The 17724-nt window shown below is 42.4% G+C and overlaps 1 protein-coding gene across 2 annotated transcripts in view; it reads right to left on the reverse strand.

Annotated features, from left to right (window-relative positions):
* Positions 1–17724, reverse strand: part of PTPRM (protein tyrosine phosphatase receptor type M) — a 788961-nt gene that overhangs the window by 66414 nt on the left and 704823 nt on the right. For both annotated transcript variants that reach the window (XM_042962258.1, XM_042962257.1), the window contains 2 exons: positions 17605–17681; positions 14827–14863 (listed from right to left, as the gene is read on the reverse strand). In XM_042962258.1, coding sequence (XP_042818192.1) covers positions 14827–14863; positions 17605–17681 — 114 coding nt within the window. The remainder of the gene's footprint in view (positions 1–14826; positions 14864–17604; positions 17682–17724) is intronic.

Raw genomic sequence — 17724 nt, forward strand, 5'->3', positions numbered from 1 at the left:
GAGACCAGCAGTGGAAATGTCCAGGCAGTGTGGAAATGTCCAGGCAGTGTGGAAATGTCTGGAATCCCAAAGACAGTGGTGGCATGGCTCCACATGGTGATTCCTCCGCAGCGTGTGGAGTATGGGGGTAGGGAGGTCAGAACAGTGGTCGGCAGGGTGACCGGCCTCCGGATGGCCTTGCGCAGCTGGCACACTCTGGGTGACCTAGTGCAGAGATGGGGATCCCATCTGAATCAGACCGGGGAGACGGGCTGCCCTTGGAGGGCGGTTGTGGACAACACTGAACTGGATTCTTGCTGTCCCTGGTGCAATGGAGCTGAGGGCCTTGGGCTGGAAAGTAAAGGGGACTTGGGAAGCAGGATGACAAAGATAGTGAACAATTAAATGAGGGGCAGTGATGAGCCCCTCGGGCCAGGTGTGTCTTATGTGTACTGTCGTTTATGCATCTCTGCAACTGTGTACTTTTCTATTTTAAGATGAGAACCAGGCTTAGGAGAATAAGTGCCTATTTGTTTGTTTGTTTTTAGGTATTTTTGAGAGAGAGAGAGAAAGAGACAAGCATGATAGGAGGGTCGGGGAGAGAGGGAGAGAGGGAGACACAGAATTGGAAGCAGGCTCCAGGCTCTGAGCTGTCAGCACAAAGCACGACATGGGGCTTGAACTCACGAACCACAAGATCATGACCTGAGCAGAAGTCAGATGCTAACCGACTGAGCCACCTGGGCGTCTTTGAAGCTGGGATTCCAACTCAGGTCAATACAATTGCACTTAAAAAAAAAAGGTTATTTATTTTTGACAGAGAGGGAGACAGGGCATGAGTGGGGGAGGGACAGAGAGAGAGAGAGAGAGAGAGAGAGAGAGAGAGAGACAGAGAGCGGGAGAGAGAGAACCCCAAGCATGCTCCACACTGTCAGCACAGAGCCCAATGTGAGGGAGGCTCCATCCCATGAACCGTGAGACCATGACCTGACCTAAAATCAAGTGCAGGATGCTTAACTGACTGAGCCACCCGGGCACCCTGCACTTTTTAAATTTCAGAATGACCTCAACAGACCGGGGTGGAAGGCTCGTTTGTGAACATCAGTTCTCCACCTATGTGACATGACGGGTCCTGGGCGTGGGAGGGGGGCTGTGTCTGGTGTGGGGTACACACCGAATGGTGGAAGTACAGAGGGAGAGGGCAGGGAACCTAAGGGCAAAGTGGCTGCAGAAAACCGAGGAGCCCTTGCTTTGGGCACTGGCCCGGCTTGGGCTTGGTCAAGTCCTTCAGCATCCAGTTCATTCCATTAGGACAGACGGCCACTGAAGGTGGAATACGAATGTGGAAAAAGACAGGCCTAGGATTTATGCATTTATTTTAAAGCTCTTGCTCATAAATAAAAGTGGCCCTAAATTTTTGATCCATTATTGTTATTGTTGCTGCTGGCAATAATCTAGAATAAGTATTATGGAGTCAGTTATTCAACATTCAGAGCATTAGATGTCCCTTCAGTGGTTTCTGAATAAGTTTTTATTAGAAAACTTTATGTGATTTTTCAGTATGATAGTTCTGTAATACATCTATAATTTTACATTGAGTAGCTTTTCATTTGTAGCCGTAGTGAAATGTAAAAGGTAAAATATGCCACCATGTCTTACGGACTGAAATCTGCCTCGTGTATCACAAAAACGATAATGGTGACACAGAAAACAGTCAGCTTCTGCATTAATAATCCTTAACAATACTTACTTGATAGGTGCATTTGCTCTCCCCTGAGGCTACTTATGTTAAAATCATGGAATTTTTATGAATAATTTTTGGTTTCAGCTGCAGAAAGTGGAAACCGAAGTTGAGACGGCTGGGTGCATGAGATGTGATTTGCTCATTTTCCTGAATTGCTAAGAATATCGCCCCCTCCCAGATATTACCGTTTTAAAGCAACAACAGAAATCAATGAAAAAATTAGGAGCAAACACTGAGGACTGTTGTGTGATGGGGAAAACTTGGGAATACTTTCTTTAACTAAATTCAAAAATATAACTGGTGGCAATGATAAAACAGGATTTCCAAGGATGGCTCTTACGGGAAGCATTCTCTACGCCCAGAATTACAGAGTTCGCAATGTTCAGCAGCCTACTGGAATTTTCACTTAGTGACAGCAAAAGAGAAAATAGGCATAAAGTACACCTTTTTAGAAGTAGTGTCAAAAGCGATGACTTAAATCACGCTGTTAAATAGCGTGCGCAGCTACTGATTTTGGTGGTTCTCGCACAAAGATAGATCCCTTCTTACCCTGGAGGAGGCTTCCCCACTGTGGGTCTTTCCCCTTTGCCTGGCCCACTCAGGTTAGCAGCTGCTTCCCAATTACCCTGTTTCTTCTAGATTGGCTCACAGGTGCGTGCTACTCTTACAACCTAAAAGGAGGCACACGCTTCCTGCCATATCCATGAGCAACCATCCCATTCCCTAAAATTGGCCTTTCAGGCGGAAATCAGAGAGTGTGCCAACATTAACTGTGCAAATATTCGGGGCTTTCCCTAGATGATTAGCGTCGTGGAATGTTGGCTTCCAGGTGCATTACTAGAACATATGCCATCCTGACTGGACCCCAAAAGGTCACGTCGGGTTTAACTAAGAGAAAATTGGTGCAAACCAAACCCTAATGGACAGGCCGCACGCAGATTCTAAAACAGCCCGGGAAGCCTCTGTCTGTGGGTCATAAACCTTCCACCATCATCTCTTTATTTTTGGTTAGTAATGTGTCTTTTGTCTTACTCACTTACTCGGTTTGAAGAGTTATGAAATATTTAACGACAAAAAGTATAACGAATGATACAGTAGATACCCTTTGCTATGTCTTAATAAAGAGATACATTTAATCGGTCCCAATTTTCTTCCTAAGAAATACAAGGCACTTGGTATTTTAAAATTCTAATCTCTACCTTCCCATTTTTCATATTCGTATTGTCTAGTACCTCAGTTCCAGTATGAGTCCATTCTACCTTCTTTGGTCATTATTACAGTTCCTTTCTTTTCTGTTGTAAATTTTTACATACCTTCACAGTTTTTGTTGTGGTTTTCCTTAATTTATCCCTGCTAGGATACAATTCCTGCATTTCCACACCAGTCTTAATTATGTCACAAGTCGCAGCAAAAATAAAGAAGCACGTTTTTTTTTTTGTTTTTTTTTAAAGGAAACTGAAAACAAAATGAGTCAGGTATTCTGAGTGCTTTCTTCCTTTTCCCCTACCAGGAATTTTAAGACCTGGAAATAAGGAAATAAATGAAAATAGTGGCTTTGTCACCTAAGTTTGTCATAATATTTTTAGAAGTTTTCTTTCCTTAATAAAAGCCACACATGTTAAAATTAACCTAAATAAAGCATTTCGAAAAAAAATCTATACGATCACCCTTGGGAGTCTTCAAATAAGTTATTTTCGACACACAAGCATGTACACACTTTTAACCATTTAGATAAATTTGTGGAATGATAAAATCCCAAATCAAGTTTAAAGAATAGCTTTGGCTTCTCTCATAACACATATGCCTTATGATGACTTAAATTACAATCTTGGGTTTTGCTAAAGAAAAAAATATCAACATATTTTTCTCTATAAAAATGCTGGCACACAAACTCAAAACTAAAAAGGTTTCGAAAGTGATCGAAGTGTTCTAAATGTGAAGCAAGTATAGAAAAAAAATCTGTCTATATGTCAAACCTAAGTGGAATAAGGTTGGTCTAATTGTGTTGCTAGGAATTTTGTTTTGGAAACATGTTAATAAATTATTGGTGAAAAATTTTAATATCCTGTTTGCTTTCCCCTGGGTAAGTAGTGAGGCTTTGGGTGTGGGTCAGGGTAGAAGTCACCTTTACCTGAAGCCATGGGGAGGATTATTTGCAAGTGTAGTGTTTATGGTTTCTTGCCTGCATATAAGTATTTCACTGGGTATCTCCCTATATTTTAAGGAACATAACCATGGGGTGCCTGGGTGGCTCAGTCAGTTAAGCGTCTTGACTCTTGGTTTCGGCTCAGCTCATGATCTCACGGTTTCATGAGTTTGAGGCCCCCATCAGGCTCTGTGCTGACAGGCTGTACGTTGCTTGGTATTCTCTCTCTCCCTCTCTCTCTGCCCCTCCCCTGCTTACACGGTCTCTGTCTCTCTCACAAATAAATAAACTTAAAAAATATTAAAGAGCATAACAATGATACTGTTATATAATTTAAAAAGAACAGTAATTCTTTAAACTCATTGGACACCCATTAACTATGGACTCCTCAGTCCTTTTCCTAAGCTGACACGCAGTGCTTGGGGACACCTGCATTTCCTGGGAATTTGCTGTGTGAACTGGATCTCAGAAGTGGTCTGCAGGAATTCCTTTTGCTTCGGCTCCACACTGCTCCTGGCTCTTCGGTGCAGATTGTAACTGACCACTTTTAGGCATCCGGTTAACCCCTAGCCGAGCAGAAGATGGTACCCATCTAACCAGCCCCACCCAACGCACAGGTTGAAGGAGGCCAAGAGCAGCCATCTTTCCCTTTATTTCCCCCCTCTGCTCCTCTGTCATTGTTATTCTCTCTTCCACGAGATCATTTCTCAGCCCCATTGTTCTCCAGGAGTTTCTCAGCCTTACAGAACTCCTCTCTAAAATATCCTTATGTATTCTTATCTCAGAAAGTGGTCTGGACAAAGCCTGTTGCGAAGAAACCTGTCTGGCCTTTGCAATATGGCTGTTTTCACTGATTACAATCTGACCCTCTGTGTGCTTCAGGGAAGCCTTCAGAACACCAAGGCTGGTGTCCTTTGCTGCTATTGGAGCTGCTCAATTTCTGCAAGACTTCAACAATGGAAGCAAAATTGATTTCTCCAAGCTTGTGATACAGCTTATTGTCTTTCCAACCCATGTCTGTCTTTTGTTTCAAGATGATGATACTCTTTGCACTTTGGGGAGGATGCAGGATATTGGTGAAAATGTAAGTGGTTCCCTTTGAGACATCCTTCTGGAAGGAAGCATTAATTCATGTAGAATTATTCATTTTTACGACAACTATATGGGTACACACTATTCCTGGGTTAAACCTGAACTGCCTATGTGTTACTGAAAATGTGTCTCTTGGAATTCATGTAATGATAATGATAAGATAAGAATCATAGCTCATATTTATTGAAAGGTTGCTCGCAAAGCTGGCATCTGAGCCTAGCCAGCCTAACTCTGGTATCCACGCTCGTCAGCCTCTCTTTTCCACTGCCTCTTGGATGGGAGAAGTCTTGTCCTAGTTACTGACATAAAAAGTGTTAGTATATGGAAGGAATTTTAGGACCCCGGTTTCAAAGATTTGATTGTGGCCATACTGCATAAGCAAAGGAATATGTGTGAATAAAACCAGCAAGGGGGTGACTCTTAGCGTGACTTGTACCTAAAACTAAAATGTTCCAAAGCATTTCCGGAAACTCCATTTACCTAGATGGAACCATTATGTGGATTTTGTTCTTTGGGGATGACAGCCAGCCCTCCTCTAAGAATCATGCCTTCCTAGCAGGTGCATAAACATTTTCGGCTCCCGGTGGTACCACTGTGAATGGGAAGGCAAAGGCTGCTATCATTCCTGACAGGGAAAGCTGAACGCTAAAGGCAGACAAATCAGATCTGAGTGACAGGGGTAAAGATGAGGCCTCCAAAGAGAAACTCTTATATAGAAAAGAATGAAAGGGTTGGTAGGCAGCGTGTGGCAATAATGCGCTCTACACTGCAGAGACAGAGGCCCCGCTACCGGAGGGACCTTCGGTCCTTGATCCCTGGGAGGGCTTGTATGGCAATATTGCCTGAAGAGCTGGGAAGAGGCGCATGAGAAAGTGTTTGTAGCCTCAGAAGGGAGGAACATGACAGATGTTCGCACCACACGAGCCTCTTGCTGGCTGAGTCACAGAGCATTCATCAGGCCTGTCTCCAAAGAGAACCCTCATAAACTCATCTTGAGTACTTGTTCATTCTGTGAAGAGGGGAACAGAGAGAAGGCAATCAAGGAGAAAAAAGAAGAATGGCGGCCCTCAGAATGGAGGGGTTTGGTGACCCACAGGATCTGGCTGCCTTCTGTCAAGGAGACATAAAGCAAAGGGAAAAACCTATGTTTATATGCTTCAGGGGCCACTGGCAGAGAAATAAAAGCTTTCATTAGTCTCTAAATCCTTTAATTAAGCTTTTCTCAGTATACAAGTGGGATCTGCTTTTATTTAAGGAAAAAGAGAGTAACTCTAATAAATGAATAAAATAGAGAGAAGTTGATTCCCTAGACATAGCTCAGTGTAGGCAATCTCAAATTTTCAATGGCAGCATGGGGCACTGCATGAAGAAATTTCCAGAAGCATCCTTTTGAGTAAGAAGGCAAGAAACAAAAGCAACTTGCGATGGCCAGAAACTTCCTAAATTGTCTGCTGCAAACTTCTTCAAAACTGTGTCGCTGTGTGACACAGGAACCTGATCGTGACAGGAAAGTGGTTCCAGTTCTGCACTGGGTCTCACTTTTTCACCTGCTATGGAGGATGGGTGAGGGAGAGAAATAGCCTAAAGTCGTTCCCAAACCTGGTGTTCTTACAAAATCACAGAGTAGCGACGGTTGTTTATTTATAGACCAGCACGATGTAATTCCTGAGGTCACTGCTGTATTCCCAACACGGTTGTGAGGCAGACACTTGGTAGGTTCACAGAAATATTTGTACAATTTTGGATAAATTAGGTCTGAGAGCAATGTCTTTGCTTTGAAAGAGTCCATGATGTTGCGGGCCCAGGAAGGCAGCACCAGGGCCTGCAGCCCTGGGTTTTCAGCCAGAGCTCTGTATTTTCAAAGGGCTGATCCTGGAAGAGAGATGTGACCTCCTATTGTTTCTTCGCTGTTGAACAAAAAGGCCCTCAGGAGATCAGAAACACATTAGGTTTCTCCCATGTTGGACACTGCATGTAAATGTATGTCATCTGCATGTAAATCCGCATGTAAATCTATGTAAATATGAACGTCAATCCTCACAGTTTGCAAATACTTTTGTGTACATGACTCATTGGGACAATACGGACGAAAGTGACTTACATCAATTTTTGCTTTAAGGTCTGTTTCAATGACAAAACAGAGGAGCTGGGTTTCAAGACTTTTACAGTTTCTATCAGCTTGATAAGATTCTAGAATTTTCTACCTCAAATGAACACCTGTAAATTATTCTTACAGATTTAAAAGGCATTTGAAACAATCCAAAACTGAGGGCTTGCTTGACAGCAGCATCATTTTTCTTCAAATTATTCTGTGTTAATTTATGTTCCATTACTCGAGGGACCTGTTTGCACTAAGGCATCTATAACAATAGGGTGGATGTCACCTACTGCAATCTATTTTTGGTTTTATCTTTTAATTTGCAACCTGTCTTTAAACGTTCTCACTACTAATGAGCGAGTTTATTAAGAGCATAGGGTGAGAAATGTCTATGGTCTGACCTTTTGGTTAATTGGCCAGTCTCTGTTGAAATTAATCTGGTGAAGAAAAATTATAGTTTCAAAGGAAGTTTGTAGATAGGCTGTTAATTGCAATTGTTCATTTTCCCTTGGAAAACTATGCATGGAGAGTAACATGCAGTGGACCCTGCATGGAGAATTTGGCACTGGGAATATGGAATATGTAGACCTCATGAGGGGTCCCTGTCTGCCCAGGTACAAATGACACATCCTCAAAGCCTCCCTATTTCAAGTTGACAACTAGAGAATCCTCCATTTTACCAGGGAATACTTTTAAATCAACCTCAAAGAGGATATAGTAAGTCTAGAACTCATTGGCAATATGGGAACAGCTTAGCTGGGCAGAACAATGTCAGGTAATGTACACACTGGTATTTGAAAGAATAAAAACAAAAGTTGCTTACTGAAGGCTTAGCTTTTGATTAAAACATTTTTTTCCTCTTTCAATTGTACTGCGAAATAATTTCAAGGGTTCATCTCCATCTGGAGGCCAGAATGCAGGAGACGAGAGCTTATTCATAGAGTGTGTAGAACTTGCATCAACACTGGGAAGTCTCTGCCCCAAGTATGAGTTGCCAAGGAGAGTTAAGTATACCTATTCTAAGCACCATTATTGACCGCTTCAGAGGCTGGAGGGAGAATTTGGAATTGGGAAAACAGAAACCATATTTATCTTTCTGAGAATCCTTATTTAAAATGTTCAGACCACATGGGGTATGTGGCAGAAATGTAGAAGAAAAACAGATCAACGGCAAACAGAAGGAAGTCACTAGAGCAAAGCTTCAATTGTAGTGCGGTAGTTGAAGATTGGGTGCTGTTTCTGCTATAAACCTTCGTTCTCCACATTTTGGTTATTTTCATGTAGAAGTTTGCTCCTAGCTCAGTCTCTGAAGGACATTATTTTTAGGCTTCTCTTTTTCAAATTATCAGTAAATAATAATCATGGACAAATAAAATTGATTATATAAAGTGCTTATGGAAGGTGGGATATGCAGAAGTAGGGTCAGGGCAGAGAGAAGCTAAGTTGTTTAACAGAATGGACTATCTCCAGAAACACTGCCTTGATTGGCTGGCACATCGGAAGAAAAAGTGAGAGTTCATGAGAACTGGAGTTGACCAGCTGTAACTCTGGAAAGAAAGAGTCGCGGACGTTGGAGATCATGGTCCCCAAATCCACCCAGGTCAGTAGAAGCTGTGTCAGGCTGACATGAGATGTCCTTCTTGCCTGGTTGGAATGTTCTACTGCCTAACTGGTGTCTGGCCCAGTGACTCCCAATTCATTCATTTATGCATTCCTTCCCTCACTCACTCATTCTTGTATTCTCACTGGGCATCTGCTTGGTGCCAGCTCTCCAGGCAGTGGGTATGTGCCTGTTGAATCAACAAATGAACTCTGTGGCCCTTCTTCTGATGCCAGGACACGAGGTAACCTTCTGCCAAGGCATCTTCCTCTTTAGCTGGCTTGCAACACAGTTCTGTCTGATGGACAGTGGTATCTCTCATGGTAAATAACTATCCGGTAACTGGTTTTCTATGTCAGTTCTTGTGGTCTATGCCAGTGTGACTGGCATCCTGAAATATGACACTGAGCATCCAGAGTCTCTGTGAACAAAAGATGTGCTAACTTCAGGTTGTTAAAATCCATGCATTTTACTCTTCTTGAGTATAGGTGCCTTGACCCCCAGTTTATCATTTATTTTGTCCGGGATTGTGCTAATTTGACAGGCTTGGCTACCCCACTGGAGCTCTGATCTCAGCCTTGATCTTGCTGCCACGTAGAGTCTCTTTCTCTCACCATCAGTGTTAGCTCCTGGGCTAGTGGGTCTTCAAACAGGTGCCCAGAGGCCTGCTGGGGAACAGGGAGACTCTGGACTCTCAGTGTCCTATTTCAGGACATCTAAGAAGACAGTTTTAATGAAGAGATATTTTCAGATATGACTGTATCATAGGAAATTTACTTTTTTGGGGGAGGGGGAGCACCATAACTTAGAAGGAAGGTTCTCGATTATGAGGGGTGAGCTTCAGTACGTGAGAAAGAGCACAAGCCCTGAGCCTCTTCTTGAGGGCAAGAATCACACGGTATAATGCAGCTCGAAAAGGAGGAAAAACAGCCAGGACCCTTGTGGGCTCACTGCAGGCACTCAACTACATGTGAGTTCTGTTTTCAACCCCTGCTTCTCCCCAGGGCCCTCTTTCCTCTATTTGTGAAATGAGACGAGCAATACCTAAATTAGAGGATAGAAAATTAGTTATACCACAAAGCCTATACTTAATAGGCACTTAATATTTATGGAATGAAAGGACAAATGAAAATGCTGCGTTTCTAACTGTATTATATGAAGCAAAACTACTGATATGTATTTATCACTTTTTATTAAATGAGAAGGAACACACTTAAAAGTCAACAGTTTTGAGACTACAATATATTTGATATTAGAAAAGATATTTTAGTTGTATACAACTTAGATTGTTGACAAAAATAAAAGCTACAATTGCAACACGGCCCTTATTGTTGCCTGAGTCATTTGTTTCTACCCCTAACTGTTCCCTTTGTTTCCAGTTTTCTCTGCAGGCTAATTCCATACTAACTAATCTTAAAGCAGTGCTTTCACCACCACGTGGCTCAGAAACATCCTTCCTTTCCTTTCTCTGCCCTTCATTTCATTCAATAATACTCCTCATTCACAGCCTTTTAACCAATGTCCTCACCTTACTTGTCATTCTTTCTTACGCTTGTAACTCAGGGCTTTTTTTTATCTCGGGCGTACGGATTTTTTTCAGGCTGGATTTAATGGTTTGTGAACACCTGCATGTCTATGTAAAATTGTGTGTATGTGGGAGTTCTTCCTGAGAGAAGACCCATTTCAAGAAGCGACCAAGAAGACCCAAGATGCCATGGAGGTGAAGACCCTTTCTATCCACGGTCAGGTCTCCCTCGTGCTCTCTGCCAGGGCTCCATGCTCCTCCCTGACCTTGGTAGCCTACCTGCTCATCCTGTCCTCTTCCTCTGACAAAGGAAACTTCTTCAAGTATGACTAAAGACCTGCCTCCCCCACTCACCCCACTGATGCCCTTTCTCCTTGCTCTGGCCCCCAGAAATCCCAGCCAAGTGCTAATGCACCACCACATGACTCTGAGGTGCTCCCCGGATTTCATGATGCCTGTCGGCTCCCCTGAAGGAATTACAGGCAGGTTCTTCTGGCAGGATCCTCTGATATTTGGGTATACCTCCAGCCCACAGATGAGCCGGGTAGTGAGGAAGAGGGACAGGCCATGTCCATCACAGACTGATAGCATTTCCTTCCCCAACTACCTGACATCATCTTTCCTGAGTTTCTAAAGCAAGAGTCTTGAAGTCAGTTTTAAAAATAAAACCAGGGGTGCCTGGGTGGCTCAACTGGTTAAGCGTCTGACTTCGGCTCAGGTCATGATCTCACGGTTTGTGAGTTCGAGCCCCGTGTCAGGCTCTGTGCTGACAGCCCAGAGCCTGGAGCATGCTTCAGATTCCGTGTCTGCGTCTCTTTCTGCCCCTCCCTTGATGGCGCGCACTCTCTCTCTCTCTCTCAAAAATAAATAAACATGAAAAAAAATTTAAAAAATAAAACCAAACAATAATAAAAAGACACTTCTCCAGGCCTCCCTCATTTGCATACCACATAGCTGGCAGGTGTTCTCCTGAATCATTTTGCAGGAGCAATTCTCAATGTGTAAAGCTTCCTCCAGCTCATGGCCCACACTGTGGTCTCCATGGGGTATCCTTTGATAGTGAAATATGATCAGTTCTGGGTAATCCTACCCACCTGTGTGCTCATGTGCCCCTCACTGACAACCCTGCTTTTGAAATCCCAACTCTGCCTTGGCCTTGAGTACAGACATACAGTAACAGACATGACTTACTCTTCTGATTCCTGGTATGCCAAACCATAGATCCTGAATGTTACAATTATATTAATGGATTGTCAGGCAGATCTGATGAAGTCAGTACTGGGTCATTAATATATTAGTCGCAGATAGAAAACAATTAAACGGAGTGGGGACAGGAAGAACATACTGAAAAAAGCCACGGCTCTGGCTTTTTTGTGGTCCCTTCACTTTGCAGAAACAATACCGTTATCGTCAAAGGTCAAAGTCAGTTACTGGTACAAAAGTCAATAAAGTGGAAGCAGGGGAGGAAGAGATCGAAGAGATAAATTCATGACATGTCTTCTAGATTGAAGGGACTTGGTGAAAATCTACATATTTTAAACTCATGGGAATAAAACTGGTTGTCGCTAAATTGGAACATTCATGTAGTTTCATGGGTTCCTGCTATGAACAGGTTTTAAAGAATTATATCAGCACACAATAGGAAAAAAAGAACAAGGAGAGTTTTTAAAATTGCATCTGCTTGTTAGACTTTATCATCCATTTTGTTGGATTCTTAGAATCAGACGCTTGTGGGCCTTTCTTTCTTTCTTTCTTTCTTTCTTTCTTTCTTTCTTTCTTTCTTTCTTTCTTTATGAAGGCGATCCATAGGCATGTTCTAACTGTCCTTGCCAATTACTGCAGAGGATCAGAAATCTTTATTACTGGCAATCTGAGGCTATCAGTTACATTATGTTTGTGTAATATACTAGAAGAAAGCCTCTAACTTTCTAACCTAAACATCATGGTCTGAATACATTACTCTTAATATGATGTGTACTGTCTTGATTGAATGTTAGACTAAAAACATTTGCTCATTTCTGCCCCTCGCCCTGAGCCAACAGCAGTGATGTAAGTATTGCCAGTTTTCAAAGTGCAATCTGTAGATCACCCCGCACTGGCAAAGGTGCCATGTTCTGGTAAACAGGGCATCATATAGCATCCTTCTCCATTAAGGGCACTTGGGTGGTCTACTGCAAAGCGATTACATTTGCCATTTCTTAGCCGCCAGCAAATATATTTACTCATTAACACTTGATGGGTTGAACGCTCCTGAAGAGGGCTACTGAGCAATTAAGTATGATTCCAACTAATTCCGAAGGTACCAGAAAGTGGCTTCTCTAATGGTAGTTTTCTGCAAGAATGATCTCCCTCAGAGAGAGAGAGGGGCAGAGAGGAAGAGCAAAGGAATCCCAGGTGAGGGGCCACATGTAGGACTTTGGGGGTTTCAATCTCTACTTTGGCTAGCTGTTGAGTAACATTGATGTAGAGGTCCTTGACTTTGAAAATTCAAATAAGATTTAACTTTACATTCACGTTATTTATAGAAATGTGGGCTGATAATCAAGAACTCAGTAGTATTTTGTATATTTTATGATCAAATTTTTGCATATATTTACAAAACACTGTTAGTTCCAAATTATCAGCACGTTTATTAGATCAGATCTGTTACGATCCTTACTTTGGAATATTCTGGAATCCATTAGTAGGGATTTAAGGAACTAACAAAGGGTTCCTCTAAAAGCATCAATGGACTCAGCTTAAAAGCAGCAGGGTATAGGAGAAGGCAACCAGGACTGGACTCAGAGCCCCCGGACACACGTTCTTGTTCTGTCCCATCAGGTGGGAGTTTGTGTCAGGTATTGCAACTCCTTAGCAATTCCTATGTAAAGGTCTGTCTCCTGCCAGTTCAAGCTGGGCACTCCCCATGTGACCTTTCTTCTGACTAGCCAAGTGACCTTGGAAGGAGCCATTACTGACTTCATTTCAGGGAAGGAAACATATTGAAGGTTAAGTAGGTCACCTAGACCCAGGCATAGAATCGAAAATGGTGACATGAGACTGCGGACTCTACTTATGGTGCCACCCAGGTATTGGCCAAGGCTGTCGGGATTAGGACAAGGTCCCACAGTGGCTCCATTTCAGCCATACTTGGAGCTTTTCTAAACCAGAGCCCTGCTGTCCAAAACAGCCAGTAGGGAATAGCCAAATGAAGCTATTTAAATCCATATTGAAATCTAAAATTCGGTTCTTCATTCATAGTAGATACTTTTTGCGTATGTATTAGTGGCTACCATATTGACCAGTGCAGATACAGATTTCCAGCAGTAGATAATTTTAGAGTGTCTACGTGTAGCTACCAATTTGACCAGTGCAGATACAGAAGATTTCCACCAGTAGATAATTTTTGAGTGTCTATTAGTTCCTACCATACAGACCAGCACAGATACAGAAGGTTTCCACCATTACAGAAAGTTATACTGGATAGTGTTGCCCTAAGTGTTGGAATTCTGATCACTGGCTACAACCTATGGCTCATTAACTGAACCTGACCTCAGTCTTTAGCTACTTCTTTCTCCTCACGGTCCATCAGACACCTCCAACTCTCCTGCCTCCAAACCTAGACTTTCCACAACGTTCTTGCCATCCTTTATTCTCTTGATCCTTGATATTCTGTTGGGCACCACCTGCCAATCCCTGACCATTGGCAAGTCATATCCTTGTGATTTCCCGGCTCCTGTTTCTGGGATATGATGCAATACTGGAAACAATGATAAAATAACAAAATGAAGAGAATGCATGCTCTCAACCCTAACTGGGTCCTTCCTGATTCTCGGCATTTCTTCAGTTCATTTAACAGATGCAATAACTCATCCCTTATGATGCCTCATTCCCAACAACCTCAGCCCTCTCACAATCCTATTCTCCATAGTCAGTGTCCTGCAAAGACATCACAAAAGCTCTTGCCATGAGCTTCTCCAACATTTTCCTCCAGGTTTCTTCTTGTTTCCTTTAGCCAAAGTGATCCACCCAGTGCTTTTCACCTGGGAGTACTGATTTCCTACTTTCAGATCTTTGCTCATGATGCCTTGGCCATTTAGAAGTTTTCCTCCCAAACTCACCTTTACCACAAAGCAGTTTATGGATCATTCCATCTGAAAGTAACTTCTTTCTTCTCCAAGTTTCCCTAACATTTTCTCTGCACCTCTCGCATAAATTTCTAACTGGTGTTGCTTGTAATAATGTACAGGTCACCCCGTACCTTCCCCATCAAACCACAACCGATGTGAGAGACAGTAATTGATGAATTCAGCTTGCACTCCCGCCAGCAACTGGCACAGGTCTTTGTATAGACTGTACTCAGCACAGATTTATTTAGTGATTATCTATATGCCTAGTTATGAAGATGTCAGATTCACTCTGAAGGCAGACAGAATTAATCCCATAATGAATTGATGAATACACTTCTAAAGATCACAACATCAGGTTCTAACTAAATGATCACAGTCTGATGGGAAAACAAGGGTGTATGTGTTGATGACTAGAACTGCAATAAATGGGGCTAGAGCAGTGGGGAATATCATTCTGGAGGATGACATAGGGACGAAATGACAGAGAGTAGACAAACAACCAAAGAAAGGCATCAAGGCTCTAGCAGACTTACCTTGGGTAGCGATATAATGATTGGGTCGATGATAACCCTAAAAATAAATGAGAAAGAATATTTGACAAACTTAAAACGGTAAGCAGCACAGAAGTCACCCACTAAGTTTGCCAAAATGAATGCACATACAAATACCAACAACCGCACCGGCTGAAAGTGAAATGGCCAGACCCAGTACCGCTTAGTGCCTCGTAAAAAGCAAAGGGGGATCAAAGCTAACAGTTCTGTGGCTCACACATGGGGTGGGAGTAACTTAATCATATGCCGGCTATGAGACGATGGGTGAGCAATCAACACTAACAACTTATGGATTCTCTGAAATAACACGACCACGACTCTTATTAGATTGCAAACAGGCTGGGAATGTGCAATAGGATTTCATGTGTGTTCGGGATGCTATTGGCAACGTGCCAAGGCTTTAACACACATCCTGTTCTACCGGTATAGGCAGCTACATCGATAGTCATACTGAACATCATTCTTAAACACTGCTAATGCCATGACACGCTGCCGTGGCAAGGGCCAGAAATGCAACGAGGCAGAAATTCTGCAAGGCCCCTTCCTTTTATCGTGACCCTGTGAAGGAGGGGAAAAGATGAAAATTGAGACCAAATACAGAAAGGAACAAAGAACGTCACAGGATCAATATCTGGGGAAGATAAAACCAATTTAGAGAAAATCACACACAGGTAACATAATATCGCCACGGACCTTAATATTTTCCATTTCTGTTCCCCGAGATTACCTAATATAGTGTGCCTGAAGCCAGATGGGAAACAGGAGAAACTTGGAGAGGAAATACAGATTTCTCAGACCATTTCAATGTGTATCTGGTAGATTTTTTTTTTTTTTGCTTTTAAAACAAGTCATTGATAATGAACAGCAAAAGCAAACACATTCTTTTATACAACTGACCTGCTGTGGGTATAGACTCTTGAGAGATATTAAATAGGATTATGAAGATAATCACTCATGTCTTGCCAGCTGATAAGTTTCACAAAGCAAGACCCTGTCTGATGTGCGGCTCTGTATGTCAGTTCTAGCAAGGTGCTAGGAGATAGGAGGAGCTCATCTATGAAACGGAAATAATCCACACAGTCCACGAATGACCTATGTTGCTAAACACAGTGGTCATTTCTCAGTCCATTGTTTTTGTTTGTGGTCTGAACCACACACAGTGAACACTCTAATACGTACAACAGCAACTGACATATAATACAACACGTGGCTCAATAAAATCTCATTGACTGAGTGAATAAAAGGGCCCTGAATATTGACTCTTTTCTCTGTTAAAATTAAAACTAATTAATCTGGTATGTTCATTACTTTTATGTCTTCCCTCCTCTGTAGCTCTACCTGCCCATTCTTTAAAGCTAAGTTAAAATCACTTCCGCCACAAAACCTAATCTGATTACATTTACTCCTTCAGGCAGTGATTCATCAAACACTTATTAAGTGCTTACAGAGTTTCAGGGCTGTGCCAGGCGCAGGGGGTACAAGATGCATAGGATACAGCCCGTGTGCTCAAGAGCCCCCAGGGGCTCTAGGAGCTGGGACTGGACCATGAACAGGATTCCCTTGGAATCTCCCAAGGGAAGGAGAGTTATAGAGAAGACGTTTCTTACTTCAGCTTCTAAACTCTGAAGTCTTGGGGAGAAGGCAACAGGTCTTGGCCACCTCTGAATTCTCCCACAAGGGACTCACTAAACATCTACTGGATAAAGGAATAAGCGCAAAGTATTTTAGGAAGGAACTTGGCTTTAACAGAAAAAGATATCTAACTTGGGCCGTGTGTGTTCTGGACCATCATCCAATGTGGCAGCGTAGGGGGCTTCATTCGAGGAATGGGATACGAATTACTCTTCAGACAGTCCTCCTGTAGGCCCTACCCTCAGATCCATAACCAAAGTGTTACAACCTTTCCAAGCAGTACTATAAATAACATCCTTATGTTTATTTTTTAGATAACTCTTAGAGATTGTGATGCTAGTATTTTTAGTAGCATCTGAATTATACTCAAGTAAGAAGACGAAAGAACTCACATGTATGGGTAAAGCCTGTCCGTGGAAGTACTAATGGACTAGAAGGCAGTGTGATGGCCAAGGCAAGCACAGCGTGCCCTGGGAACTGTAAGGGAGCAAAGGTCTGTTTCACGTGAACCTGAGCCTTGAAGGTAACAGTGACTTTCCCTTCATTTTCAGGCTACTTTTGAGTTCATTCATTCTTTCAACTGAAAACATGCTGTCTCCTCAGGAATTTATTCTAATGTAAGACATTAAGTTAACATGATGCAGGATGAACAAAGAAGCAGTCTTCAATAATTAAACAGCCTGCATATTTAATGACATGTCTTGTGTGCATTCGATGTCCTGGTTAAACAGCTGCAGACTACTTTGAAGGCAACTTAAAAGTGCAGTAATGACGAGAGATCGCAAATCATCGAATTAGGAATTAAGAGAGTTTTATCTTATTAATATGTAAACAGATTTCTTTTAAAGTGTCAAATAATCTAAGTTGTTGACAAAAACATGGAAACACTATCCTTGGTCCACAGCAGCACGGAAGACACGGAATGTCACAGAGGAGTTCAGCAGCCAGTAGGCCGACTTGAGAACAGGAGTGGCCATGTCTCCACCGTAAAGTTCTGCAGGCTGTGAAGTAACGTTAATGTGTTTGCTTCTGGACTTGGAGCAGTGAGTGCCCACCAGTACCATAGCAGACACACGATGTGGAATGTGGCAGAACAGTTGGGTTTACTGACGGTTTCAAAATACATACATCGATATAATTTCCGTTGATGTAGTCGGAGTTGGTATCTCCTTCTATGGTCTGTAGTCTCACCCGCGAATGATCATCTGCAAAGGGAAAATAAAACAATAATTTTTTAAAAATGTTTTA

Source organism: Panthera tigris, chromosome D3 (assembly GCF_018350195.1).
Source record: "Panthera tigris isolate Pti1 chromosome D3, P.tigris_Pti1_mat1.1, whole genome shotgun sequence".
NCBI lineage: Eukaryota > Metazoa > Chordata > Mammalia > Carnivora > Felidae > Panthera > Panthera tigris.